Source organism: Caloenas nicobarica, chromosome 4 (assembly GCF_036013445.1).
Source record: "Caloenas nicobarica isolate bCalNic1 chromosome 4, bCalNic1.hap1, whole genome shotgun sequence".
NCBI classification, from domain to species: Eukaryota; Metazoa; Chordata; class Aves; order Columbiformes; family Columbidae; genus Caloenas; species Caloenas nicobarica.
This window is the reverse complement of record NC_088248.1, coordinates 32,109,054-32,136,966: the sequence shown is the minus strand read 5'-3', so window position 1 is coordinate 32,136,966 and position 27,913 is coordinate 32,109,054. Positions and strand designations below refer to the sequence as shown.

At 45.5% G+C, this 27,913-nt stretch overlaps 2 protein-coding genes across 5 annotated transcripts in view; both read right to left on the bottom strand.

The window, feature by feature from the left end:
• Positions 1-118: 118 nt before the first annotated feature.
• ERI1 (exoribonuclease 1) lies at positions 119-12,700 on the bottom strand. Of its 3 annotated transcripts, none has more exons than XM_065634008.1 (7): positions 12,598-12,700; positions 11,562-11,737; positions 8,915-9,125; positions 7,498-7,581; positions 6,739-6,848; positions 4,408-4,522; positions 119-2,545 (listed from the first exon to the last, which is right to left on the bottom strand). In XM_065634008.1, the coding sequence occupies exons 1-7, from the start codon at positions 12,676-12,678 to the stop codon at positions 2,303-2,305; spliced, it is 1,020 nt and encodes a 339-aa protein (XP_065490080.1). In that variant the 5' UTR covers positions 12,679-12,700; the 3' UTR covers positions 119-2,302. The 3 variants fall into 3 exon arrangements, with proteins under 3 accessions (XP_065490080.1, XP_065490082.1, XP_065490081.1); XM_065634010.1 differs by having other exon boundaries at positions 11,562-11,732; XM_065634009.1 differs by lacking the exon at positions 12,598-12,700 and adding an exon at positions 11,979-12,451.
• Positions 12,701-13,996: 1,296 nt separating this feature from the next.
• Positions 13,997-27,913, bottom strand: part of MFHAS1 (multifunctional ROCO family signaling regulator 1) — a 35,590-nt gene continuing 21,673 nt past the window's right edge. Inside the window, exons 2-4 of one of the 2 annotated variants that reach the window (XR_010606177.1) lie at positions 19,728-19,854; positions 17,835-18,265; positions 13,997-16,197 (exon numbers count right to left, since the gene is read on the bottom strand). Coding sequence is in view for 1 of the 2 variants with exons in the window: in XM_065634656.1 (XP_065490728.1) it covers positions 18,262-18,265; positions 19,728-19,854 (131 nt within the window). In the remaining variant the exon portion in view is untranslated. Of the gene's footprint in view, positions 16,198-17,833; positions 18,266-19,727; positions 19,855-27,913 lie in introns of those variants that run through there. The other variant, XM_065634656.1, reaches the window with a different exon arrangement.

The following is a 27,913-nucleotide window of genomic DNA, read 5'->3' as shown; positions in this document are numbered from 1 at the left end:
ATCAACTTATTTTAATAAATTTGTTTACATTTCAAGCAAACCAACAAACATTGATAAAATTCACTTTATCTCAAAATCACAGAATCAAACGTTCTGTGAAAACAGTTACACCTTATCATTTGACATGAATTCAACTTAGATAAAATAGTACCAGGAATGATTCTACTGATTTCTGCAACTCACTGATTAAAAAAACTACTCAAGTAGTAAAACAAAACAATTATTATTTAACCCTCATCTTAAAATACCTTTTTGAAATTATTTAACAAAAATAAACAAGTATGTACTTAAAATAAATGATGTAAAATTACAACAGCTCTTCACTTATGAAACCTGTAGTATAATCTGTAACAAAAAAAGTTTTTCATTGGACCGTGAGCCTGGTTACAGACCTGTAAATAAAAGACTAGTAACAGAGTCTATGATAACTGCCAGCATCCCAAGGGGAGATCTGCCAAACTAGACTCAAATTTTATAATAGAAACCTGCACTCGGAGACAAAAAGTAAATTACCATGTTTCTTCAGAAAAGAGGATACTGTGGTTGCTATAGTGAAAAAGAAATATAATTAACCATTTGTACAAAATATGGACAGATAAATTGTGCTTTCAGAGTAAGCACATCAGATATTTGGATTTTAGCCTTCTGAAAATACATCAAGTATTACTAAGAAAGAAAGGAAACTGTAAAGTCCAACAAAGCTGTGTAAGTAGAACAAGAATTTACTTTCAGGAAAAAATGAACATAGTTCTAAAGCAGTTGTGAGTGTCCAAATCTGTGACTCTGAGAAGAAAACTGCTTCCTTCCTACATGTGAAGCAACTGAGAATTGACCAATACTTCTCTCTCTTACATGAATTTAAGGTTTTCACATTTCCATTGATGCAATTTAACAGTCAGAAGAGCGTGGAGAGCTGTGAGGAGTTTTATTAACCAAGCAGTAAATGTTCTTAACAAAGCTTTATTATAAACTGGTTATTTTGTTTCCTGAATGTAAGTGGCAGAAAGAATTAATAAATTATGACACAGGGATAGCAAACTAACTTTTTTTTTTCCTAACAGCAACCAAAAAATGTCATTCCACTTTTCAGAACAAGCCATTCTAATGTAAAGCTGATCACATGAATGTTTTACTTCATAACAGCCCATGGAGACAAAGCAAATCAACACTTTTGAGTATCTAGGGCCTAGGAAGAAAGCAAAAGTTCTTGTTAATAATTAGATATGGCCTTTACTAATAAAATTATATTAATCTTCCAGTGTTAGATTTTGAGATAAAGGCATAGCTTCACAGTGGCAGAGATAGAATAAGGTACCAGAAATAGTTGAGCACATATTTAACTATAAACTAGAAGCTGCTTCTTTTGTTTTATGTAACAACTGCATAGCACAAAATTTTTACGATCTGGCATGTTTTGACCTTACTTTTACTTCATTCATTAAGACCAAATGGCTGACAGTGTCTCAAAGTGACACCAAATGAAGTGGAGGAATAGGAGATATGATCCTCAAAGTGAAAATCTGAAGAACCTTCTAGGTATGGTTAAAAAAATTACTATCATATTGCATTAATGGAATTTGTATTCAATATACAGCTCTTCCATTTGATATGGAAACAGACAAATTATCCCTTAGAGAAAAAACAAACAAACAAAACAAACCCACAAAAAAATCCAAACAAAACAAAACCACAAAAACCACCAAAAACCCCTGCCACAACCAACCAACACTACTTCTCTACTGCTTCTCTACTGATGAACGTGCTCCCATTTCTTCTAGACTTCATAAAAAAAAAAAAATTACCAGCAGGAACCCTTAGAAGAGCGCCTTATCAGGAAAGGCCAGCCTGACCACTTGCTATTTCAGTTCTTCCAGCAATGTCTTATTTGTGTGCAATGAATAATCAGATGCTAGATATCATCAGAGTAGACCATAGTGAACAAACACCATTCACAGGCTGGGGTGGAACAGCAGCGCACAGGCTCAGTCGATCTTTGCATGTGTTTAAATTACATGTTCTTAAAAGCTTAACACTGCCTGGATTCTGCACATCAACCTTACTCCTAGAAACGTTGCAAACAACAACAACAACAGAAAATCATCAGTATAAAAAAATGCTGTAACACAGGCTTCAAAGGGCAAAGAGCTTCCACACTCCTCTTCATTTCAACAGAGATGATTAGTTAAGGTGCTTTTGGATTCTGCACTGCAGACAGGTTGGCTGAGGTGGCTGTTTAATAAGCTCTTAACAGTCTTTAGCAGATATCTAAGAGCAGTACCTAAGGCGGAACAACCCCAAACTACTAGTTTCTGTAGCGGGGCATCTGTGGAGCAGGGGCTCCCTCCAAGGGGGCTGCGGAGGAGACTGTCATCAGCTGTCCAGCATGCATTTGCTCATTCACCCGCAGCTCACAGCCGTCCTGCAGCATCCGTATCGCTATCCTTGCTATGTTTTTAGAGTCATCAAGTCCACTGTGAGGTCTCCCATCGTAATTCATGCCCAGCTGTTCAAGCATGATCGTCAGCTTGGTCTGGTTCCTAGGAACCTGATGGAGAAAGTGAACCATGTTGAAGAATTAGGTTCTGTACCAAGTATTTTAGTGTAACACAGTGCAGCAGAAACATATGCAGATTTTTAAGTCTACTTAAGTCACATACTACTTTCATGTTGCTTTTTGTCAGATCACTAACAATTTAACTTCAAAGCACCTCGGTGAGACAGACACTCATTTTTACAGAGAAGACATAGTCAACAGGAGCTTGTCTAGACTTAGGATAACCTTGAGAGCCTCTCACCATTACCTGCACCAGCTCAAGATGTGCCAGCACTGGCAACGGTGGAAGCCACGGCCTAGTTACATTTAACAAGCCTTATAGAAAAGGAATTACCACCCGAAGTGGCATTGCAGAGGGAATCAGATTTTGGTTTTCCTTTTAAATACTAAGCAATTAAAGAAACACCAGGCTCCAAATCCTCACTGACATCAAGCTTCTGAATGCCTCCAAGCACCACAGGAACAGATCAGCAACACCTACAGCATGAACAGACAAGGAAGCTTAACCCATGCAAAGTGCTACACCAGCAAAAGCCCCAAGTCCTCTCTTGATTAACAACTAAATATACATTTGTGCTTTGCAAAGGTCAAAGAAAAACAAAAGGGTAGCTTTAAAGGAAAATTTTACTGGTTGGAGTGGGTGAACATAGGATACAACAAGTTCCAGGATATTGCACCATGCTACTGGATTTAATAGCTTGGCAGAATGGTGACAATAGAGTTGCCAAAACCCAGCAATATGCAACTCCAATAACAACACACACAAATGGGGCAGGGGAAACATACTACAGGTTGTGGGATATTCCACAGTAAAGTTACAATACACTCTTTGTCATTAATTTTATCTATTACTTAAGAGACTCAATAGCAGCACAGAATAGCTAAACAGAATCACTGGAAAACTATAAATGCTACAACTGTAAGAAACGGATTCCTTTCAAGTTACAATCCCTGTTGCCTTTGATGAGAAAGCACTCGCTGCTCTAGAGAAGGACAAAGAAGGTATGTGTAGGTTAACGCTGATGGGACTAACAAGACTGTTCTGTGCTCTTGCATGTTTCCAACAGAAACAGTCCTGCAGAGAAGGCTCAATAATAGAGGGAGAAATGGAGTAACCCTGTAATACCTGCCCAGTGCAAAGTAAAGCTCGCCTCTTACTAAATGTTAATTTCCTTTTTTTTTTTTTTTCCCTAGAGATTACATTTAGTATGAAAACGCCCTTCAAGACAAGATTGTCAGCTATGCTGAAATCACATTCAAACAAATGGTTTTGTGTAGACTGACTAGGGATTCGCTAGAATCTCCAACAACCCATTTTATGGTAATCTGACAGTGAAAGAAAGCAGGAATAAGGTCCAGCACTGAACTCGGTACCACTTTTCTCTTGCCAATTTGATTCCACTTTGGATACGACCTAATCTTCCTTTGTCCCCACCACGCTGTCAGAAGTGGAGATATCTGAGGGTAGCAGTCCAAATTTATTTTTAAGTGTGTTACAAAAAACCAGGAAAAAATAATTGATTAAAAAAAAAAAAAATCAATACAGGGTCTTTTCAGCTGAACTACTTCAAGACACGCTTGACCTAAGAACACCGGTATGACATTTATAGATAATCCTTCATGGAGCATCTCCTGATTCTTAAAAACAAGATTAAAATCAAAATGCAGTAGATTACATGATCTTCAATTAGCAAAGTGAGATTTGGGCATGAGGCACATTTGAAAATCAGGCCCCAGGCAACTAGTTTAAGTACTATAATTTTATACTACACAAGTAAAGATAACAAGCACAACAGGAGATGCCAGACTTTTAAAACAAATTTCCTGAAAGAGAAACAACAGTCTGTACAAACCTTATAGAAGTTCCCATATGATTTGCGAATATTGATCCACTTTTTGGCAAAAGAAGGGTATTTGATACGGCTAATACGGCACTGGATGTTCAAAAATTTACTCATATCCCAAGACCTTAAAAAAAGTCAAAACATTAGTAAAATATAACTCAGATATCCTGTGTGTACATATTGCACAGCTGTAGCACAAAAAACCTGTATTTTCTTTGGTGGTCAGAAGAAGGAAAACAGTTTAGAAAAAGTTATTTTACTATAGTCATGGTAAATAATTTTTTCATATGAATTTGTTAATCATGGGGAAAACAACTAATGACATGAACAAGATTTACACTAGGATGGTTTCAGGTACAGAATGGTTAAAACACAAAAGAGCACACCAACTTCTCCACCTACATCTGCTCCAAAAACTGCCAATAAACTAGATGTTTACACAACCCTTGGGGAAGCAGGTGAAACCTTACATTTTCCTGATTACTTGGGTATGCATGCATCTCTGTACTTAACATAGGTTACTAAAATAAGACTGCACTTAGTTTTAGGAGAATCAGACCTTTATGGAAAGAAGATGAAACTATAATCCTTGCATTTCTAGCAGCCTTCCTGAAGGGAACCGCTCCAACAAGTCTGTAAGCTTCAAGCTAAAATAAAGCCTTTTTCCCCCTCTCTTGCAGCTATCTACACAATCTCACCTATATGACAGAGAGATTTCACTGCACCTATTTTCCTTGAGGAATTTCACTGAGGGGATTCCTATGGAATGGAATTCCAGGCACATTCTAGGCTGAATATTGTAACCAGTCTTGCAGTAATTTTGCTTTAGCATTTCCTTTTTTTAATTTACTGTTGCTTCCAAAGACAGAAACCTAATCATAGGTAAAAAATTAGTCAAATAGCAGTATTTGCCACAGTTCCTTAAATAAATTAAAGCTAGAATTATATTATTTAACTCTTTATTTTTAAGGTGTACACAGATCTAAACCATATACCTCAAGTCTTGTGTGGCAGGTTTTAAATGGCTTCACTGTTCACACTGGACACAACATTTCAATGATACGGGTTCTTCACCAGAAAAGACCGGTGATTTAAAGTCACAGTCTGAATCTCCAAGTATTTTGAGAAAAAAGTCTTGTGGCCAAAAAAAATCTTCCACTTTTAAAGTTGGATTAGTTTAAAAAAAGCTTTTTAAAAATATATCCATTCATCTCCTATGATACATTATTTTTCAAACCACTCATATTATAGACTAGAATATTTATCTGTGTTTTACTTGACAGAAGTGTCAGGAAGTCATACTAAGATCCCCTATGCTCTTTTTTCATAAACTCCAGTTTTGTCACACACTCATTGTAACAGAGCAGCACGTAATTGCCTTTTTAGTCCAGCACAGCAGACTTAGTCCAGGCAAACAACAGGCACAGCAACAGGAACACATATCATTCACCTCAGCATGGGTAACGTTAAGAACTCCCTGTGCTACTTAAATCCCTCATTCCAAAAGAAGGAGTAAACTGGACATGTTAACAGAACAGTAACGTTTCACAGCTAAAAAGCAAGCATCACCTACAGAAAAAATCCCCGGCCAGTGCTATATAAGATAAGGCTCAAATATTATCTTTCCTCTTACAACAAAGCTAAGATCATAAGAACAACGTTGCATCACTGATATATCTAAATCTCAAGAACTGTTCACTTTGTAGTCATTAGGGGACTTGATTTTCCACGCAGACCTTGTGACAGAGCAAGTTCAGGTGGCAGTGTGAGGACTGGTCAATCCCTCACACACAAAGCTTGTCAGAGCTGGGACCCACCAGAGCCACAGTCCTCCAAGCCCAAGCAGAGAGCTTTCTGTGCCACCCAGTTCTCCTCGATCGATAAACAGCATAATCCATTATTGCTTTCTGGCAAAATACTCAGGATGTATTAACAGTAACACTAACGCACACAGGCTACAACACAACCACCACTAATCTCTAAAACCTCAGACTCAGGAGAGCATGGGAGTTGCTTAGAACTGAAATTGCACAATGTTATTTTCAAGTATTATGTACTTGAAAACTAAATATAAACAGAGAATTACAACAACAAAAAAGAATAAAAAGTCTATTCAGTATCATTTAGGTGCACACAGAAAGCAAGGAATGAAACAGTGCCATCTAATGGATTTAAGCTTCATTTCAAACTGTTTAGTTCAGCTTTTCTGATATTCCCAAAAGCTAAAATTACAATAATACGGCAAAATGGCAGTGTCATGATCCACCTTTAACAATACTCTCACAAAGATGAAACAGTTTTTCAGTTTTAGATTGTGCTGAAGCTTACATAAGGACATACCCATCTGTCAACATAGAATAGGTATACTTTGTTCCCAGTTCCCGCTGTCTCATCCACTCTATGACATTCTGCAGAACTTGAGGAAATGTATCAGCTTTATCAACAACTTCCTAAGAGAACCAAAAAAAAAAAGGCAAGGAACACTTTTTCAGAAAAAAAACCAGCATGAAGTGTAAGAATTACATTGTATATAGGTATTTACTACATCACTCATTCACTAAGTTGGCTTCACAAAAATCTTTAGAAAGTAGATTACACATTAAAGCAAGCAGACAATTGGACAGATTTTTCTAAACTGAAAAAAATACCACACAAGCACCAACCTCCAAATGATATCTATAAGATAACAAGGTAAGTCAGCTGTTGAACTTCGATTAAAACCTAGAAGCTTGTTGCCCAAGGCTCCTCCTGATCAAGTCACTTGATCACAAGCCATTGCCATCGTAAGACTTTATACCCCTTAGAATAAAAATCTTAGAAGAGGAACCAATGCAATTCAAAAGGTGCTTTCCTCTGCTAAAGATTAAGTTTCTACACATGGATTACAAAGTGAATGCTTTTCCCTACAGCTCCTTACAAACACCTAGATGACCAACTTAGTGAAATCAGTTACGTGATGACTAGGAGAGGGCAAAAGCCAAGAACTAAGAGAATAAGCCTTACAGAAAAACTACCATGAAGGATTACCAGTCTGAAAACATCAATGCCCTGTCTCTTTTTTTCCGTATCTTTTCCCGAAGAGACAAAAGTGCAAATTACCTGGGTGATTCCCGTCAGATTGATGCAGAAGTTTGAAAGTTTTGGATTAATTTCTGGCTTCACGTATTGCTGAAAGGTATCCTCCTGTAATAAGAGAACCAAACACTCAGCAGCAGCACGCTACGTAGCCCGCAAGGCACCTTCTTTGGCTTGCCCACAGCCGAAAGGCAACAGTGGCTACTTGTCCTGCTGGAGGCAAAAAAGAATGTGCACCTCCCCAGCCAATATGAGCCCATCAAGAGATTCCCAATGGGATGGATGGCTGGCTTTCCAACGGGAACACGTCCTTCCTCTCAGCCAGTAGGCACCAAAGAGCACGGATGTGGATAGAAGACGGGAGAAGGACAGACTGCAATAAAGTGGAAGACTTGGGAAAAGGAGAGCATGAGTAAGGAAGAGAAGAGAGAGGCATGAGCAAAGCCTGATGTTTTCTAGGTGGCATCTCTAAAGGCTCACCTGTCATTCAAGGCAGGCAACTGGCTGCATATCTCAGAGGCTGCATGCAAGTTGTACACCTCTGTGTGCCAGCCCATCAGAGATAAACACTGACCTCACTCCAGGAAACCAAGCAGTACAAGAGAGAAGACTACATCCAAGTTTTAAAGAAAAAAAAAAGCCTCAGATCCCTGCTGCTATACAAAACCTTTTGGACAGAGGAAAAAAACACAGTTTCCTACTACTCTAAGGGTAATAAAACAACCTCGGTAATCTGCACAGTCCTTTTTCTGCAGTTAGTCACCCTTGCAGCTACACTCCAATGCAGCATCACAGTGATTACTGGAAATCCTCCTCCCCTTAGAAGTTTCTGACAAATGCACCATTAGTCAGAGGAGTGTGCACTTCCTCCATTTCACTGAGTCGCTCAGTTACAGTTAGACAGCAAGGAGTTTTTCCTAATAAAGCTGCACTGGGACAGAGCACTTGAGGCTGCCAAATGACTACTAAATGTGTTTAAAATCAGGTTATACAGCTGTCAATCTGTTGGGTACATTGTGGAAATAGTCTAGCCCACCAAGAAGCAGAGTTGACTCAAACCCACTTTCTGGAACTTGGCATAAGTCTCTTCTAGATTGCCTCACACAGGACCACAGAATTTTCTAATTCTTGTTTACGATGAATCCCTTGAGCCCTAGAAATAGCTTTGTGGATCTTAAAGCAGGGAAAGAAGTGGGGTGTGGGGGGTATGGAGGACTGTGAGAAAGTCCCTCATATCAGTAGAGGGAGTCAACAGTGGGACCATGATCTATTCCAGATGCTTTAAGAATAGAAAGTTTTGTTTCTATGTAAGAAGCACAGAAGCTACGTCTTAATGAAAAAAAAATGCTATTTTAAATGAAGTTCAGCATAATCTAAACATTCTGAAGCAAAGAAGTTACATCAGAAAACAGCATACCAACACAGTAATTAGATCACTTACTATTTCTAGGGTACGTGTGTTTAGTAAGACAACAGGAAACTCAATTATTTCATGTACGAATTCAGGTGGGTTTCCTTCTTCACATGTTGCTTCAAAGTCAACAACACAGATGTAGTCATAGTAGCTCTCTCCATTAATGGGTTCCTTCTGCATCAGCTTCTGTTTCTTACAATAGTTTTTCAGTCTCTTTCTCAGCACATCTTTCACTCCTCTAAAGAGATAAGGAAAGCGACAAAGATCACACTCTCATTTAATTAATTATTTCACCATTGTAGAACTGAAGCTATATTTAACATTTGGAAGTTCATCATTTATTAACCTCACTTTGAACATCAGCACTTACAAATCCTGAATTCAACTTTATCACACAGTTAATGCTCCATTACCCGGGAGAGTATAGACGCTGTGATACCCCCCAACACCTAAAACATGTAGATAGTACCAGTGTTTGAAGACAGACTGGGAAGCACAGTGCAGAGACACTCTGCAGCCACCTCCAATTCTGCAAGACTCAGTAGCCAAAGCCTTCGCAAAGCCCAAGCCTTTGTAGGTTGCTCCTGGATGACCTCTGGCCCTGGAGGCAGAACCGCTTCACCCCATTCCCCCGTGCCCTCTGCCTGAAGCGACTGATGCCGAAGGTTATTTCTGCATCAGTGGCATAGATAAGGCAGAATCCAGATAAAATGCCCGCATTTCAAGTTTGTCTCAATTTAAATTTAAAATTGAGCTTAACTCAATTAAAATATTCAAGATTTCAGTTGTCAGAAAAACTTCCTGGTCAAGATCCAGCTTTTCAGAAGGTTTGCGGCTAGCACATTAATTCACAGTGGCAAGCGATTAAAGTTACCTAGTGCATCTTTTTAATACAAACATTACAATATGCAAGTGCAACTGCCAGAACTGCCACATACCAAACCAGAGCTGAATAAACAAGGCTAATTTACTCTTCGAAGGAAGTTATTTTTAAAATTGCATATTTCAAATGAAATCACAGAAGCTGTAAGAGCTGCTTGCATCAAGTGTTATCAGAAAAGCAGCCAGCTGATCCACAAAGAAAAGTGGAATCAGACTACTTAAACCTGCATTTGAGAACATCGGCCTCTTCTGCAAACACAGATAACTCTTTTTCACTCTGGTTTACTAATCTAGTTTAATTAAATTCAATTAATCTAGTTTAATTCAATTAGTTCATTCAAAGTTGAGACAGTCTGGGAACTGATGGCAGGGAAAATTACATTTTTCTTCATCAAACCTATAAAAGAAGTTGAAAAAGGAGATGATCTGCTATGGAAATTATCCCAAGGGAAAGGACGGTGTGTGGCAATCTGCTCAATTCATTACGTTAGAGGTGATGCACTATTTGTTCACATGTAAGACATATTTTGATCACTTTAATTGAATATATTGACAAAAGAAGTTTAGTTTAACTGAAATAAAAGTTTAAAATTTTCTGCATTTACAGTTGAATAAAAAAACCAGATAGAAACTCAATAACCTACAAGGAAACCACAAACGCATAATTTACTATTTGAGTTCTGCTTTCTTTTTTTAAAATCAGTATAACTGCTGAATAGCTGCACAAATCTAACTTGTTTTACTAAAAATTCTATCACGTAATAATATTTTTTTTCCTCCTGAGGAGCCAAATTCATTTAATCAAGAAGGACTTAAAAGAAACCACAGCCAGAACATCTGCAGACAGACAGGGTGGAGGAGGCAGTCTGCACTTCCCACCCACACCATTCTGTTTTGGTTTTATTCTGTTAAAACGAATCTCTGATTCTTTTTTTTTTTTCTCCTTTGAACAGCATCTCCTCCACAGTCATCTTCTTCTCTAGAAAGCCAGACTTCTCCTTTCAGACTCCATCTGACCTTTCATACTCCCTCTTCCTCCAGAGCAGTAGCTTCTCACTTGCTAATTCCCCACCATCACCATCACTACTGCATTACTGCTGCCAAAAGAAACAATACACTTTGTTTTTCCCAGCTGACCATCTTCTCAATATCTCAAATTAGTCTGGCCACAGCAATATCAAAGGGTCTTGCAGGTCATTGCCATTAGAGCAGGAACCACCCTCTTATATACCTACCCCTTTCCTCCTCCTCAGTGAGCACAAATCTAGTTTATAATACGTTCACTTATTCACAATACTCTCTCTCATTTGTTCAGATTAGCAAACTCTCCATAAAGGTTCTCGTCCTCTGCATTGACTAAATTCTGAGCCCTATCACCACAGAGGTTCTAGCCTGTATCAGATCTGTACTAGTTACAGTAACAAAAAATATGTAGTCCTGAAGCAAGTTTCTATACACTGAAGGTCTGCAACACCACCTGAGAACCCTTGCAGCAATTCAGACCTGTCTTTCCCCCTTTACCAAAAACATGTTGAGTAGTAACCTACAGTTACATGTTCTCTTGTTTCTCTGCGTTATCAGTTGAGGCAGCATACACTTGGTAACACACCAAGCACTACCGCATGCGCTAGTCTTAAAACAAAAGCTGCATCAAGACTGCCCGTAAAACAACTGGCGCTGGGTGGCGTGTCTGCTTTTCACTTTGTGGTGTGTTTTTAAACTTTAAAATAATCATCCCTTATGTCTCTACTGCTCTCAAAACACAATTAAAACATTTACAAACCAGCCTAACCTGGTTTCAAGTTTGAACTCTGCAAGTTTACTTCTGAGCTCATCTCTGGTCATTCTGTTGATGTAACCATTAGCTAAAGCAATTTCTTTGTAAACTGGATCACTGAAGTCGTTTGAACTGGCGGCTGAGTTTTTCTCATTAGGTTCTTGATCACTGATCCTACTGTGCTGCCTGCCCTAGAAGAAAAGAGAAATCCAAAGGTTATTTAATGAAGTGGAAACACAAAGCTAGAGCATCAAAATTTACACATCATTTTGGCACCAAAATGCAGTAAAGCATCACACCGTTTCACTGGTGATCAAACCGAGTGAACTAGCTTATAGACAGGTAAGAAAATCGACACTGAAGCCCGCTCTGAAAGGCCATTTTCCTTCTCACTTCCATAAAAATCAACAGACAGAATAAAGGTATACTAACAAACACGTCTGAAGTCATGCCAAAGAGTAGCTTGAAGAGAAAACCTGAAGGTGTTTCCCAGCTCCTACAGCAAAAAGTTATTTCTCTGGTATGAGCTCGCAAAACTGTGACAAGATTTCTCTCGATACCTTATTTAACCAGAATCTACACTAACTGGTTGAGACACAGGGACAGATGTCCAGTGCTATGTAAAATAAACAAAACAATAAGAAGAAACACTAAAGGCACTCTGGGCGGTTATTCGCAGCCCTTGCGCACGGTGGGGCCGGCCTGCCCCAGCCCCGCCGCCTCCGCCACAGCCACCGGCTCCCCCGGGCCTCGGGCGCAGGCGGAAGGCCCCGCGGCAGCGCAGGCGGCCCCTCGGTACCGCAGCCCCGGGGCCTGGCCCCGGGAGCCACGGAGCGCCGGGGCCGGGCCGGGGAGAGGCCTGAGGAAAGCGGGAGGCAGCGCTGCCGCCATAGGCGCGCCGCGGGGCGGCCTCAGCGCATGCGCGGCGGCCTCAGCGCATGCGCGGCGGCAGCGGCGGGCCGGGGCGCTGGCGCATGCCCGGCGCGGCCAGCACCGCCCGCCTGGCCCCGGCCGGCCCGCCTGGCGCTTCCCGCCGCCCCGGCGCACTCACCGGCGGGCAGGCGGCGGGGACGGGCGACGTCGGCGGCTCGCTAGGGGCGGCCTGCGGGCGGTTCTCCTTCTGCTCCTCCATGGCAGCAGCGGCGGGGACAGCGGCCCGTAGCGGGGCGGGGAGAGCGCGGGGCCCGCCCCTGGGCGGTGGGGCGGCCCGGCCGCCGCCTCTTCCCCCTCGCCGGGCCGCTGCGCTTCCTGAAACACGAACCGCTGCTCGGCCGCGGCCCCGGCTCCCACCGTCCCGCTCCGGGACTGTCGTGGGCGGGTGCTCCACGGCGGCCCTGGGTCCCCCTGCCCTGCGGCACCACCTCTGGCTTCGTGCTCCCCTCACGCACCCCCTGAGCTTTTGCTGAGTAGCCTCCTGGTTTTGAGGTCACAGCAGCTTTCTGGAAGCTCTGGCCGTGTTATGGGAAAAAAGCACCGGACAGACACCTTGTTTATGCTTCCACGTTCCTCTCCTCATGACACTGACAGCACAGGGCATACTCAACAGTGGCTTGGGGCACCCAGGGGGTGTGGTGGCCGTGTCCCAGGCACCGGAGCAGTTTGGCTGGCCCCCATCCCCTCCTTGCCCAGGGAAATGGCCTCACATGCTCCTCCCCACATCCCTTAACCCACAGTCAACAGCAGGGTGTGGTGGGTGGCATGAGACACATATGAGTACGCTGGGTCTTCTCGCCCAGACGATTAAGGCAAAGGGATGAGGCCTCTCTGTCCATCATGGACCAGTTAATTTTCTACTGGTGCTTCCCACGGCCCTGGAGCACACTCCAAGCGCATCCTCGGAGATTTCCCTTCTGTCCCTCAGCAATGGAGGCCAACACGTATGTGGAACCCACCTGACTGAGGCAACCAGCCCGACACCTCCACATTTGCCAGCCCCTAAATAGGCTGGTATCACCACGTCTGCGCAGTTGCGGCTGGGGCCTGGCCACCGGCCCTCAGTCGTGCCTCATTCCTCACTCCCGCACGCCATCATCTTTGTTGCAGATGCTGCCGTCTCTTGCCCTGTGCAGCACTGCAGTGTTTGTTGGGGTTACCATGGGGGGCTGTCTTGTCTTCTCCAAGGCAGAGTGGTGACAGAAGCAGGCTCACACACAGCTGCTCAAGGCTGTGTGGAAAGGGACTCACTTTTAATTCACCCTCCTGGTGCTGCCGCTCATGCCCACATTAGCAAGCAGGCAGCCACCTCTCTTACTGCTCTCACCTCTGAACAACGTGGCACTTGAGCAGGGTTTGCAGGGAAACGAGCCTTACAAAACAATAACATGGTACCTGGATTCAGAAAACCCCACATCTACAATTTGGCGCAGACACTTCCAGAGCTAGGGCCCAAGGAGGCACTGGAAGAGGAGAAACAAATCAAACAGCCAGGCCTCTCTCTCCTTGAGATCGAGATCACTTTTATTTTCAGTTGTTTTGGCGAGGATGTGTGGGCGAGTGTGCATGTGGTATATGTCTGGGCATGCATGTGTGTGTGCGCAGAGTCCTGCCCAGGGGTGTAGATTATATGAATACCTGCAATTACAGTCCATGAACTGAGCCATGAAGTGCGTGATGAGTGCTACACTGAGGCCCACTTGCTTGCCTCTTCTTGTGCTTACTGCAGTGCAGCGTCTCCACCTCCTCGCACTGCTGTTCCAAGGATGCCAGCCCAAGATCCCACACAAAGGGTGTGGGAGGACCTGAGCTCCAAGATCTGGCTCTGCAGGAGTGAGCCAGTAGGTTTTTGCCTCACTTAGTGAGCTCCTAAACGCTATTTGCAGTTCCCTTTAACACAACTTCAGTGAGGAGACCCTACTGCTCTGACAAACTTTAACCACCTCAGAGGTACAAAGGGGAAGGGAACATAGACCCCATGTAAGCTCTAGTGCTACAGCGCAGCCAACCACATCTTGGGTTCCTGGGAAAGCAGCACCCAAATGCACTGTTGCGTGGTTTTCACAGCCACTGTGGAACTGTAGCATGGGGGAAGCTGCAAGGGAGATGACCTGTACTTCTGCAGCCCCCACTCTCTTTCCATCTGATTTGAGAGATCACAAGGCAGGTGACATCCCAATCTGGTCTCTATTTCTGCTTAAGTTTAAAGCTGAATCCCCCAAGCTCAGAGCAGAGAGAGAATGCAGAAAGAACAGCACTGCCACAAAAGGAGACTAGTCAAACACATCCTTGCCTTGTGGCAGGTTGGAAACAGATCTGATTTCTCTGACCTTTTTGCCTATAGCAGAGTTAAAGCAGAGGTACCCCATCACCCAGGACCCTCTCTCTGCAGTTGCCGGAGGCCTCCAAGTACCCCTGAAAGCCCTAAGATGAGCAAGATGTGCAGCATGACCCTTCACGCTCCCTCTCTACCTCAACAGATTTGTGTGCTGCTTAGGGACATGCAATTTCTCATGTGTTACACAGATGCAGCAGAAGGCAAAGCTGCTACCCTGGGAGTTTCATTTGGACGGATGCAGATTTGAATTCCAGGTTTTGCTTTGGAGAATAACACAACACACTCCAGGACACATTCCAGGTGCCAAAAGTCCTGCAGTGCAAAGCAACTTGCCAGCTCTGCTTCCAGACCTGTCTGCGCCAGTTTCAGCAGGAAATCAACTGGTCAGCAAGGAAGAGGTCTGCAAACCGATAAGCAAAACCAGCAGAGTCCTCTCGAGTGAAGTAGGCATCTAGTACCAGGAGATTTTCCTCCTATTCCAAAGGGGTTAAATTCACTGTCAGCTCCACAGGGAGACAATTGATGCCCCAGTGCTTTCCAACCTCTTCATAACACTTTCAGTGAGGGGTACAGGGTGCTCCACAGAGGCTTTAGTCATTTCTAACAGTTCAGTAACTCTCCAAGCAGGGCCAAGAACAAGAATATAATACATGCTGTGAACTCGCTTATCTCTGCTCTTAGCGCACTGCCTTCAAGCTCTCTTTCCTTGTGGCCTGACTCATGAAAGAGGACAGATCCTCCAAAAATACAGGGCCCTCATCCCTGTGGCTCAGGGATGTTATGTGGGGTCTAACAGGCAGGAGCTCACTGAAGGGACACTATGTGCAGAGGACTCCAGGATACATCCTTAAAAAAAGAGTGACAGCAAAATCAAAAGGACTGTCAGCCACTTGGCTTGGTTCTCCTGCGGAGATCTCCCACCTGGCAGTTGCAAAGGGGAGACATTTTTGAACTGCATAGAAAATTAAATGGCTTTTGCATATTAAAAAAAACACAGATGAAAACAGTTAACACCAGTTACTTAGCAGTGGGCGGATGAGTGATCACCATTTCACATTAAATAGACCCAACTAGACTGATCTCCATACTGCCACGCTGCCGGCATAATGGCTTCAGTGCACGCAGCTGACTGAGTGGCTGCAAAGGCCAGGTAACGCAGTGCTCCCACTGTGGTGGTGTGCCCCGGCAGGAGGGCTGCGGTCCCAAGAAGCAGGCTGTAAGACGTCTGCTCTGTCCTCTCACTCCTTCAATGCTCACGCATCCCAGACCAGATGGGCGCACTGGAAAACAGGGCTCCAGCTAGAAAAGGATTCCAGTTTGTGGTTTCGTTACAATGTGGTTTCCACGCAATGGTCACAGCAACAAATCGCTAGTTTCTTCCTATGGAGAATGGAAAGAGAGAGGTGAGTAGCAGCAAAGAGAGCAGAAGGCCACCCAGTATGGGAGGTGACAGTAGGGAATGCCCTAACATAAATTTTGACTATACCTGGGCCCTTCTTGTCTCACGGGCAACAAGACTCAGGACAAGGGAGTTTCCCAGCCCACTATTCTTGACATCACTCAAAAATCTCAGCTCCCTTCCACTCCCTCCAGCCACCACAGGCAATTTCTAGTCCCCGATTCATCTATAGCGATACAGAAGCACAGTCAATTAATGCTTCTCACTGACATAAGAAAGGTTCAAATGCCCATTGTCACAGGTGGCAGGTCAACACAGGAAATCTGAGCCCAAGCTCTCCCCAGCTGGAATGATACCGTGAAGAGAGGCGTGGCTGACTGAGCTGCCAGATTTTATTTGGCAGCTTTCCCCCGGCGGTGAGGCACCATAGCTTGATTTCTTCTACCTGGCCTCCACGGTCTCCCTCTAGAGTGGGTTCTGCCCTGCATTTCCCAGTGTTAAGTTCCTGCCAAGGGGGATATTTGCAGTCCTACACACAAGGCTGGTATTTGAAGGACCAGAAGCCAGGGGAACAGCACCTGTGGAACAGCAGCAGCTCCCAGCAGGATGCATGTCACTATCTTGGACACATTCCTGTGTAATCTCATCTAGGTGTTCCTGCTCTGGCAGGGGGATTGGACTAGATTATCTTTTAAGGTCCCTTCCAATCCCTAACATTCTGGGATTCTGTGATTCTGTGATCTTGCACTGGCTGCAGGCCTGGCCAGCCCGCATCCTCGTGGGGACTGCCTGCTGACCAGTATCATCCATCCCAGGTCTGCCAACACAGCCTGAAGGGTTAAGAGTTGTACATTAACATAAACATTTTTAAGTCTCTCAGACCTCTACCAGCATATGATGAAGGGATCCTGGCTCTGGAAATGCCTGCCTCCTATTCAGTCTACACAAAATCAAATATTTGCATGGAGCAGGACTCATACAGCCCAGTTATCAGGGCTCAGCTGTAGGGCACAAACTGACAGCAACATCTCAGAAGTCCTCAAAAACCACCTAGTCAGGAGAGAAACCAGCACTGTTGTGGCAGTGCTCAGCCTGCCCTTTCCCACATCTGGCCCAGGGCGAATGGCTGCCCAAGAAGCACAGCTGCCAGAGTCAGCCCAAGGAGATCAGGGCCAGTTTGTATGACACAGTCATGTGCTGCTTCAGTAGATCTCTGCACAAAGATGCCTGGGTGGCTTTGCTAGGAGGAGGACCTAGATCTAGATTTCTGCTGCTCTAGTGCCCACGATGTACGGAGAATACCGCAATGGCAACTCCAGAGCATCCAGGCACGGCAGACAATGAGCTGTTGGGGGCTAGTGATACGGAAGAAACGTCAGGTGCTGGGGGCACACTGACTACCCTTCTTCCGTCCCTGCGTGATTACAAGACATCCTTACTGCTTCATGGCACAGTGAATGTGAACACACAAGGCAGGAAACACTTCCCAGCTCTGCCGTCACCACCCAAGCCTGCTGTGTGGGACACAGCCAACTGTTTTGCAGTGGAGCAATTTTAGAGGCTTCACAGCATCCACCCCCTCCCTGCCAAAGCCTTGGCCAACTGCCACAAAACTCACTTGTCCAGGAACAAATCCAGGGAATCCCGCTACAGCTCATTTCAAGAGACTTTCCTCCAAGCAGGTCTGAATTAAATGGTACCAAGAACATTTTTACATTCATCATGAGATCCAAATGGGTTTTCAACACGCGATCAATGCGTCCACAGAATCCTATCCCCAGTGCTTTCCCTCTGGCCAGTGGCCCTGCCATCTGCAGCAATCATTTTGCTTCATGCCTTGTTGTTGTCCCCGATCTCCAGGTGACTGCATCCACTCCAACCACGAGGCCCCCACCTGGGAGCTGCCCCCACCCCACAGCATTTCAGAGTCCAAAGTCCCATCGATCCCCATCAGCATGCAACTCCTCAGCTGGAGAGATGGGAGCACTGCAGAGCATCAGCCATGTTCTGCCCGGTGGAAAACCTTTGGCACCAGCACTGACGATTTATCTGGAAGAGGAAAGGATAAATAAAATGTAACGTAGCACAAGCAGCAAGGTTCATAGTGCTTGTGATGAATAACCTAAGACACACATTTTTCCCTAGGCTTCTAAATAGGAAGGGTGAAGTCTTTAAAAGTAACACAGGCCTTTTTGAGAACACAAGTTTCCTGCCAGCAGAGTGACTGTGAAACTGGGACACAGTTGTTAGATGTTTTGGAAGGCAGGCTGGAGCGCAGGAGGACAAGTGCACAGGCACAGCCTGACAGCACAGTACAACAGAAATCGCGGTCTTGGGCTACAAATGTGCTGTGCCAAGTACACATACAGGAGGACCAAGTGAACAGACAGTGGTGACCTGTGGCTCAGTATCAAGGCAGCTATCTTGTTTCCTCCCCCAGGTGGGAACTTCACCTTCACACACAGCTCAACAGCCACCCATCACTGAAGCTGTTCTCCAGCAGGATGTGTGTATTTTGGGGTGGGACAGTACTGAACAGAGAGAACAGCATCCAAAGCTACTTGCAGATACTGAAGTTAAAATAATATGTATTCACATGCAGCACAGCAGCAGCCACCAGCAAGACACTTGGCTCACTCTTCTAAGGTCCCTGCCACATTCTCTTGTGCCACTCCAAGGAGAGCAGGCCACGGCTGCATTTCTGTTCTGCAAGAAAACCTATGCATCAAAAAGCCTGTTTTTGTGGGTGTTGTTCGACATTTGTTCCCATTACAACACAGCACTGTTTTCCAAGCACAGCCCCACTCTGTGGAGTGGAGGATGTTTGGGCTATTGATACATAGGTGGGCAGGGCTTCTGTCCAGAGGGACCTCACCAAGTTGGGCCAACAACAGTGCTGTGAAATTCAACAAAGACAAGTGCATAGCCCTACACCTAGAACGAGACAACCCCATGTACTGCCATAGCCTGAGGTCCAACTGCCTTGGCATCTGGTGAAGAACACGTTGAACACTAGCCAGCAGTCCATCTTTGTGACAATGAAAGCCAAACTGTAACAAGGGAGACTCAGATGGGACACAAGGAAAGAAGTTCTGCCCCAGGAGAACAGTGTACCTCTAGAGTCCAGAGAAGTACCCTCCACCCTTGGCAGTCATCAACCCTTGCCTAATATAAGGTCTCAAGCAATCTGACTCAGCTGCAAGGGTGGCCCCGCTTGGAGCAGGGCGTGGACACGGACCTGAGGTCCTGTCCTACCTAAGCCTGATCTCCTGATCTGTCCTGCCCACTATGTGTGCATTGCATCTGCCACAACATAGCTCAGGGAACAGCTCAATCCATTGTACTGTACCTCTTATCCTCTGAGCAGGCTGTCTATATCCACAAATAATTAGGACAGTCCCCAGGCTGTGGGGCTGCTACCTTCCAGAAAAAATGCTTAGTAAGTGCATGTTTTACATAGGCTTTCTGGTGCCTATTGACAGAGGAATGGGGGTTTGCTTTCAGGTCTCACTTGGAACAAGGGCTGGTCACAGTAGGAGTGGGGGGGTAAACCAAGGCAACATTAACTCGCTCGCTGCCGTTCTTGGGACAGATGATCTCCGTCAGTCCCTCAGGTCTTGGCTGACTCAGCAGTTCTCCTGTGAATAAGGGAAAATAATGAAAACATTTAAGCATCGGCCAGGCAGTTTTTGCAATTTTTGCTTTTAGCATGCCCTCCCCCTCACCAGGTAAACGTCCATGACTGATGCAAAGGAGCACTGTAAGAGGGCTTACTGGTCCTGCAACCCAAGCAGGTCGCATCTGTGTAACCATGGTGAATGTCCTGGTGATTACTGCTTGGAGACACGCTGTTCCACACAAACGTTAACATCTGCCATCTTTCCTGTTTCTGTGTTGAATCACTGCACACAGACTTGTGAGCTCCTTAGGGATTCATAGCATCTAGATGGAGACTAATGACATGGAGGTTTTAGGAGTAGGTGTTTTAATTAGGCTTTGGGGGCAGATGTGATCCAGAAGTTTACCTTCAATCTCCATGAAAGGGAAGAAGCTGACCTGTAGCATCAGCAAGATAATTGGCAGACAGAGAAAGCTACAGATACAAGCCTTATTATTCACATCTGCATACTACAGCCATCTACGTCCACAAAGCTACCCAAAAAGCATCTGTCTTTCAGTTTGAGCAGAAGGATGCAACAAGGACTCTGCCAACACCACCTTCTTTGGTATGAACCAGAAAGAAGATGGTCTGAAAGGACTGCCACAGGCATGATTTTTGCATCACTTCAGGATTTCACCTCTAAGAAATTCTGGGGAGGACCTCAAACCACTCACAGACAAGTATGCTTGACCTTTTCTGAACCCGTATGTTACCTCCAGTTCTGTCCCTGAGCAACCCTGCCCATTGCACCTGTCCATCCATTGCTCCAGTGCTATAATTTCTGAGCTGGAGCTACCTGGGAGCTGAAGAGACCCTGCTGTTCTGTGATGGCTGGCCAGCTGTAGGGTGCCTCTCTTAGCTGCCAGAACAATATTTAGAAGCAGGTAAAAATACTCAAGAGGATTCCCTAATGCCTGTCTCCCTGGGCGTGCTTGTCACAGCTGCTGTGGGACTGCTGCCGAGTCCTGATAGGACTCTGGGCCACACTATACTCTGCTGAGTGTGCAGATCCCAGCTCCCAGCTGTCAGCTCTTCCCTAATGCTGGCAATGCCAGCTCTGTATTGAGCCAGCAGCAGTGGGGGGCTCTCACACCCCACAGTATCCCCCTGCTAAATGAGTTGCATCAGCTCTGCTGTCCAAGTGCCCAGTTGGCAGCTCCCCACCGCTGGCACCCTTGCAGCATTTAGTCCAGGGCAAGACACAGGTCAGCACAGTGAGAGGGAAAGCCAGGTGCTGAGCTGTGCCCAGCTCCACAAAACACTTCCCCAACAGCTCGCTCAGAGCAACTCGAGTTTCCTCCTGGCTCCACTGCACATGCCTGACCCCAGCAGGGCAGATTCCCTGGCCATCGACATGCCATCTCCTCAGTGTAGTCCAGCCACAGCTCAGACATTCAATAGCACCAGAAGCACTTCTTGAGACCAGCCTAGCATTTAGGGTCTGCCCTCAAAGGCAGTTTGGGTTGGCAGCACCCATGCCCAACAAGGGTGCAGTTCTTCTCCTGAGTATGCCCACATTGGTGCCAAACAGCCCCACCTCAGGCAGAAGCACCAACTGGCTTGTGCTGGCCAGATCAGTGATGTCCTTCACACAGGCAGGCCAGCTGTAAGCAGGCTGCAGTCACTGGTCCACACAAAACTCTCTGTACCCATCAATCAAGGAGCCACCCTGAGCTGTCCCTACTTCCACTAAACCACTCAAGACAGATGGTCCTTGGACTCCACTATTTTGAACTACACTTGCAATAAATTCCTCTGCTGTTAAACCAAGAACATCAAATGTCTCCCCATGCCTATCTGTGATTACCAAGCAGGCCAGCAAAACCAGAAAAGAAATCATGCTTTGAAGAAGTTCTGTCCAGCCTGTGCAGCAATGGCACAAGTCACCCCCATCATACCTGAAAGCCTGACAGATGCCACTTCTCTCCTCCTCACAGTTTCTCTTCTCACTTTATTGAAAAAGCAGATCTAAAACCCCTTGTTTTTTGCAAAGCAAGAACATATCATTTGGTATCATGAAACCAGAGGGGAAGGCTTAGCAAGGAACACACACACAGTTTCTCTTGAGAGATACCCCACCTCTGGGGCCAGTAATTCCAGTTTGCCCCCATGGTCTGCAATCTGAATTCATATTTGGTTTGAATATCTACCCTCATCTCACACCCATACTCAAACCTGAAGTGGCAGAGCAGCTTTTAAGCCACGCAGACACATCTCCAAAACAGAAGAATCGTGATAGCATTTGCAATTCAAAGTTATATCTGCAAGGCAGCATCCTCAATTACATGAGCTGTCACACATTGAAAGCAGCAGTGCATCCCATCAAGGAGAGTGCTCCGTGTCCGAGTGACTTCCAGGCTTCCAACCACAGTTTGACTTCCAAACTGCAGTACTGCTTAGAGTATTGAAAACACCAGCTCTGAAAGATGAGTCATAAAATCAGGGCACCATTATGTGCTTTAAAGGGCTAATATCCATTAGATCTTAAAGCAGAGGAGTGCCATAAGACTGGTCTGTCAGCTTGAGCCTTCATTCCCATTTCCTTCTCCCACTTCAGGAATCCTTAGAGGAGGTTTCTTAAGGAGAGGAGGTTGCTGTAGGATAAAAGAGACGTCCAATTTGCAGGCAAAGTCCCTCCTGCAGCTCTTCAGGCAACCCTCCTTTTCTTTATGGCTTGACCTTCCCCTCTAGGTTGCCTCTGGGATAAAGCTCATCTCACTCTGTCTCCAGCCCCATCCACACCTTCCCCAGCCCCACTCCCATGTCCTGCTGACATATATGCTGCTTCCCAGAAGAAAGACTCTTCTCACAGTTACTCCATGAGATGCATCATGCACCAAGTGGGCAGGTCACCTGTGCATCCTTCCCGTTCCTCCCTCCTCCCGGTTAAGGGACGTCCCACTCACTGCCTTCCCACCACAGTGTTTTCGTCCCCTTGTCTTTGCAAACTGCCGCAAAAACTTGTCACAGTACTAAACCAAGCATAACTACCTAAATCACGCTTCACATCACTGCTAAATAAAAGCCAGTGCAAATCCCATTTCAATATGCAATCTTCAGAGCTGTAACAAACTAGCAATGAGATACTGCTTGGATGCAACTCTCCAGGCCCAGAATCCCTTAGAGGTTTCAGAAACCTCACATTTCTGTTCAGGAATTACTTAAACTGCAGGAGATCAGAAATAAAATTATTCAGGGCTGTGGCAGGGTGGAAACGAGGAGATCAAATTATTCCACTGATACAAAAGAAAAAGCTAAATGCCTAGCATGCAGTGGTGTTTGCTTGGTTTAACTGTTAAGTTTAAATGTAGCTGGAGCAGCCCATGCCTGCAGCACTTGTTCTGCCCCCAAGTACAGACTAGCCAGTCTGTACTTTGTGCATTCCTTCACGAGCATGTCACAAATTTTACTGGAAACCTCAGTTCTGCCTGCCCCATCTGAAAGGTTGCCCTGCAATAACACACATAAACCACGAAGCTTGTCCTAGTCCCAGTGTGGCCTTGGTTTTAATATTAACTTCCACAGAAGCCACTATGGTTTTAACCAAAACTCCAACTACTTCATCTTAAGGCTAAAGACATACACAGTTGAGTTTTTGAAGAACAATCCCATCTTCCAGGAGACAAAGCTGCATCACTAAGATTACTCAGCAGATTTATGACCGTGAGCCCTACTTGCAAAAGCACTTTAATGCTGGATACTTGCTGGCCAAGGCCTGATTTTTATATGCATCTAAGTCCAAGTTCAGATCATAGCAGCAAGGCACCCACCAAGTCTGGTTAAAAGCATCTGCAAACAGACAGCAGATACTTTAGAAGATGCTCCGTTGCTGCCCCACCATTTACAATGGCACAAATGGTGCAGAGTAGTTGCACTTGTCCTCTGGCCACCCTCCTGGCCTTTTGGCACAGAAACAGGTCTCCACAACTGGGTAAAATGTGCTGTACAGCAAGCTAAGGCTGAGACACAAACTGAGCCCCTGTCATGGAATTACTATGCTCAGTTTGGCTGCAGCATAAGCTGATTTGTAAACTCCCCCAAGCAGACCATGCCCATACCATTCAGAAGAAACTTGCTACACATGGGCAGTCACAGGCAAAGGTAGGAACAAACCTCCATCCATGCCCAAAGCTCTAGCAGAAGGGCCTGTTTCCTCTCAGGATTAGCCAGCTCAGCCAAAGCAGATATTTTTATGTCAGCAAGGTGTTCTTTGTTGCTACTGTTCTATCCCAGAACAGACACAGGCACGGCCGACTTTGAGCTACTTGCGCTGGGTTCCCGGGCCAGGCCAGTGCCTGCAGCCCACAAGGGTAACTGCATGTGCTGGAGAGAGCTCAATTGTGTATCGTCACCCGGTGCACAAGGAACACATTTCTACTGCCATATATGCCCAGGAACACAGAAAAGCATAGATGTACAATTTCTGTTCAAGTACAGAGCAAGGCACATTTTTCCTTCTGTCCCTGATTTACTGTGATTTGGGGAGGGATGCCTCCCTCAGAGCACATGCCAGCCACCAGATCCATGCATGCTGCAAAGCACACTTCACTGGCCTTTAGCAAATACCCGTGAAATGCCAGATACCCATGACGAATCAGAAAGTTAGCAGGGAGGCTGACAGCAAGAAAAGCGAGTACTTGCAGGAGTGTTTGGTTACTCCATGCTGGCAACCAGACAAGCCCAGCTGTAAGCCTACTTGGCTGTTTAACAGCGAGAAGAGTTTTGCTTGCAAGCAGGAAAATCCCCCCTGGACCATTTGCCTTCACAGAGTTCCCACTGCCACGGCTGTGCTAAGTGGCACAAAGTTCCCTGTTCACCTGTCAACGATTTGCAGCAAGGGCACAGGGGTGAGAGACTCTGCTCCAGACTGCCATGCCACCTCCTTTCTCTCAGAGCTCCCAGAACACAATTGCTCAGTATCAGCCTGATGGCGTTTCTCATTTTCATGCTGTCATTCCTGCTGTCAGGATCTGGGCTCCACAGTGACAACCAGAAAGCAATGGATGAGCAGGACCCTGACCCTGGCTCTATGATGCTGCTCCTCTCTCTTCAGCCTGCTTGGGACCTTGAAGACATTGCCCATGCTTCAAGGCAGGGGCATGAGACAGCCAAAACCAAGCTGTTCCTGTAGCCTGCCCTGCCTCAGCACTGTCCTACTCCCTCCACTACATGCTCCAGAGCTGCTACAACCACATACCCACTGTTTTTTGCAGCCTCACTGCTCATTTGCTCTCCTACCCGAAAACCCTTCTCATTCTTCCACCTTGCTGAAGGCCTTCAAACACCAACCACTACAAGTGGGGTTGGCACAAGATAGACTTTACATCTCAGCCTCAACTGCTCTTCTGTCAAGCCTCCTTTGACTAATCTGTGCTTGTGACATCTCTCTGCACAGCACTCAGCAGTCATGCCTTCAGAAAAGTAGAGACTGCCTGGGTACCAAAACCACGTGTCCTGTGCTTGGTTTCCAACAGCAGTCAGAAGGTAGGGCTCACAAGAGAGCTTTATGTCCCAGAACACCCTTCTGCTTCGCACACAGTCCTACCCACTTTTGTCCACACAACTGCAAAGAGACTGGGGTTGGAGAAGCTACAGTTTCTTTGCCTGGCTGTTAGTTGTTTTGAAGTTCACCAGCTGGAGCACTTACACAATTAGATCAAACCTATCACAGAGGCAGGAGGAATTGAACGGCCATGTGCACGCGTTTCCCCCCTCTGCTGTAAGCACAGGCAGTGCCTTCATACACCAGGACTTTGCAGCCAGCTCTACAGCAGATGAGAAATCTGCCTGGAGTCTTGGCAGAAGGAGGGGGAAAGGAGATGGTGTCTCACACCAAGCCTGCTTCTAACCCACACCATTTAAATCTTGTCTTCACCACTCTCTGCTTGGATGAAACAAATGAGTGGCTTCCTGCAAATGTTGCTGTGCACGATGCATCAGCTTATTCTCAAGCACTGCGCACTGAGAATACTGCTCTGTATTGGTATGAATTTTTAATATGCTCTTCACAGCACTGCCTGCATGTCACGCACAAAAATATTCCCCAGAAAGTTAGATCTCTGCACTTTTCATGTTTTATTTCTGGAGTCCTGAGTGACCTTATCTACCTGGCCTACTTGGAGCAGGGGAATGGGTAGAGAGAGACCTCCAAGTTAGGACTTCATTTTCTTCTCAATGGAGTCTAGTCTCCTGGCTGCAAACACAACAAAAAAAAGCAGCTGAAAGCAAGAGGCATCACAAAAGGGAGCAGAGCAGGGTGAAATCCACGCTATGAACAGAAAGTTTCAGGATCCTCACATTGCAGTCCTGGTTAAAGGAGCTTAAAACCAGCAAATAAATACAACAACAACAATCTCAGTCTGTGAAAGTGCCCCAGTGGGAGAGACCACTCTGGAAAAAGCTACAGAGAAGAAAACTCTGTTGGTAAGCACTGAACACAACAGCAGGCTGGTGAGCAGAACCACCCATCAAGTACAGCACATGCTCAGGAACAAATCAGCCTCTGATTAAATACAGTTAAAAAAATTAAAGCTTGAAAACAAAAAGAAAAGCTTGCTCTGGAAATGCAGGGTGGGAAAGGCAACCAGTCACAAGGCATAGGACCAACCTGCAAAGATGAGTCTCCAAAGACCAGAGGCTGAGAGCACAGAGAAAAGCATGTTGAGCACAAAGAAGAGGGTTAGAGCTTTCCAAAATCTGCAAAAGGAACTGACGGCAACTTGCCATTTTTCCTTTGAAGGGTTCAAGACCAAAAATGTCAGCAGAGATACCTTCCTCAAACACAGAGCGGTCTCCTGTGGGTGCCCAGCTGCACTCCAGAGAATCACAGCTGCCAGAGGGGCAGGCTCAGCCTCAGGGCTGCTGGCTGACCCAAGCACCAGACAGCTTTCAGTTCTTGCATTCAGAGCACCAGCTGCCTCTCGAGCCAGCACCTCATCTCTAGGCCTCACAGCTCTGGCTGTGAACATGTACATGGCTCACCTTGAATATTTGCTCCAGCTGGCTGCACAGGAAAATGTTTTCCCAGAGCTCTTAATTCATGCCAGATGACAGAAACATGAAACAACCTCTGTGCCAGATCTCTGGAAACAGGCAGGAATGCTTTTCAGTTTGGAGCTGATAGGTCTAGGTCAAGCTTCGGAATGTAGATCCACAGTTCCCCATGCCAGGAACCCCAGACCCGCTGCAGATGCTGTGCTCTGCTCAAGCTCAAGCAGCTTCCCCCACTGTCGCCAAGATCACCTTGCACTTCACCTCCTGCCCAAGAAGCCACCAGACTGTTTGCCCTGGTGGGAAGCCAGGGCCATGCTAAAGGGTAAGGTGCTCTGCAAGATCTGCCCAGGAGACAGATGCTGTACCTGGCAATGCTACCTCTAATTTTAGCCAGGCAGGGAAGGGGAGAGGACACACAAACATCAGCTAGAGACTGGAAGGCTTAAGGGGTTAAATACCCTCCAAGTCATGACAGGGTCATCTAGCTCTTAACCCCTTGCTGTCACAGCAGAAGAGGACATTGACACACCTCAGCGCTTGCAAAAGTTCTGAGGAAGCCTTTGGCACTGGACTGAGCATACCTCTGGGTGAAGAACTTGTGTGGAAAGCATTTTGGAATACTCAAATCAGCAGCTAAAAGAGAGTAATTATTCAAAATGCCAGTTTATCTCTCATCCACTAATTTCCCTAACATGAGATCATCCCTTACTGGTGTGGCAGTACAAGGTTTCCAAGTGTAAAACTTGGAAAACTCTATGTTTGTTCCAAAACATTGGTTAATTATCTTTTTCTCAGGCATGTAGAAATTAATTACAGTTAGAACTGGAATTAAATTAAAAGCAAAACAAAAAACCCCACACACTCCTCAGACCACACAACCCAGTACTTCCTGTCTCCATAGTTATAAAAACCAGAATGGAGAGAGCAGTAACAAATAATCAAAATAACTCCAGCAAAATAACTCCAGGAGCAGTCATGAAGGTTTGAGCCCTTCTGTCTCCTTCTGATAGTATGAAAAAAGCAGCTCAGAGAAATAAAGGATG

Coding starts and splice junctions, on each gene's coding strand:
- ERI1 (XM_065634008.1), bottom strand. CDS start 12,678: ATGGAGGAGCAGAAGGAGAACCGCCCGCAGGCCGCCCCTAGCGAGCCG. Junction 11,738..12,597: donor TCCCCGCCGCCTGCCCGCCG/GTGAGTGCGCCG, acceptor CTTTTCTTCTAG/GGCAGGCAGCACAGTAGGAT. Junction 9,126..11,561: donor GAGTTCAAACTTGAAACCAG/GTTAGGCTGGTT, acceptor TTATCTCTTTAG/AGGAGTGAAAGATGTGCTGA.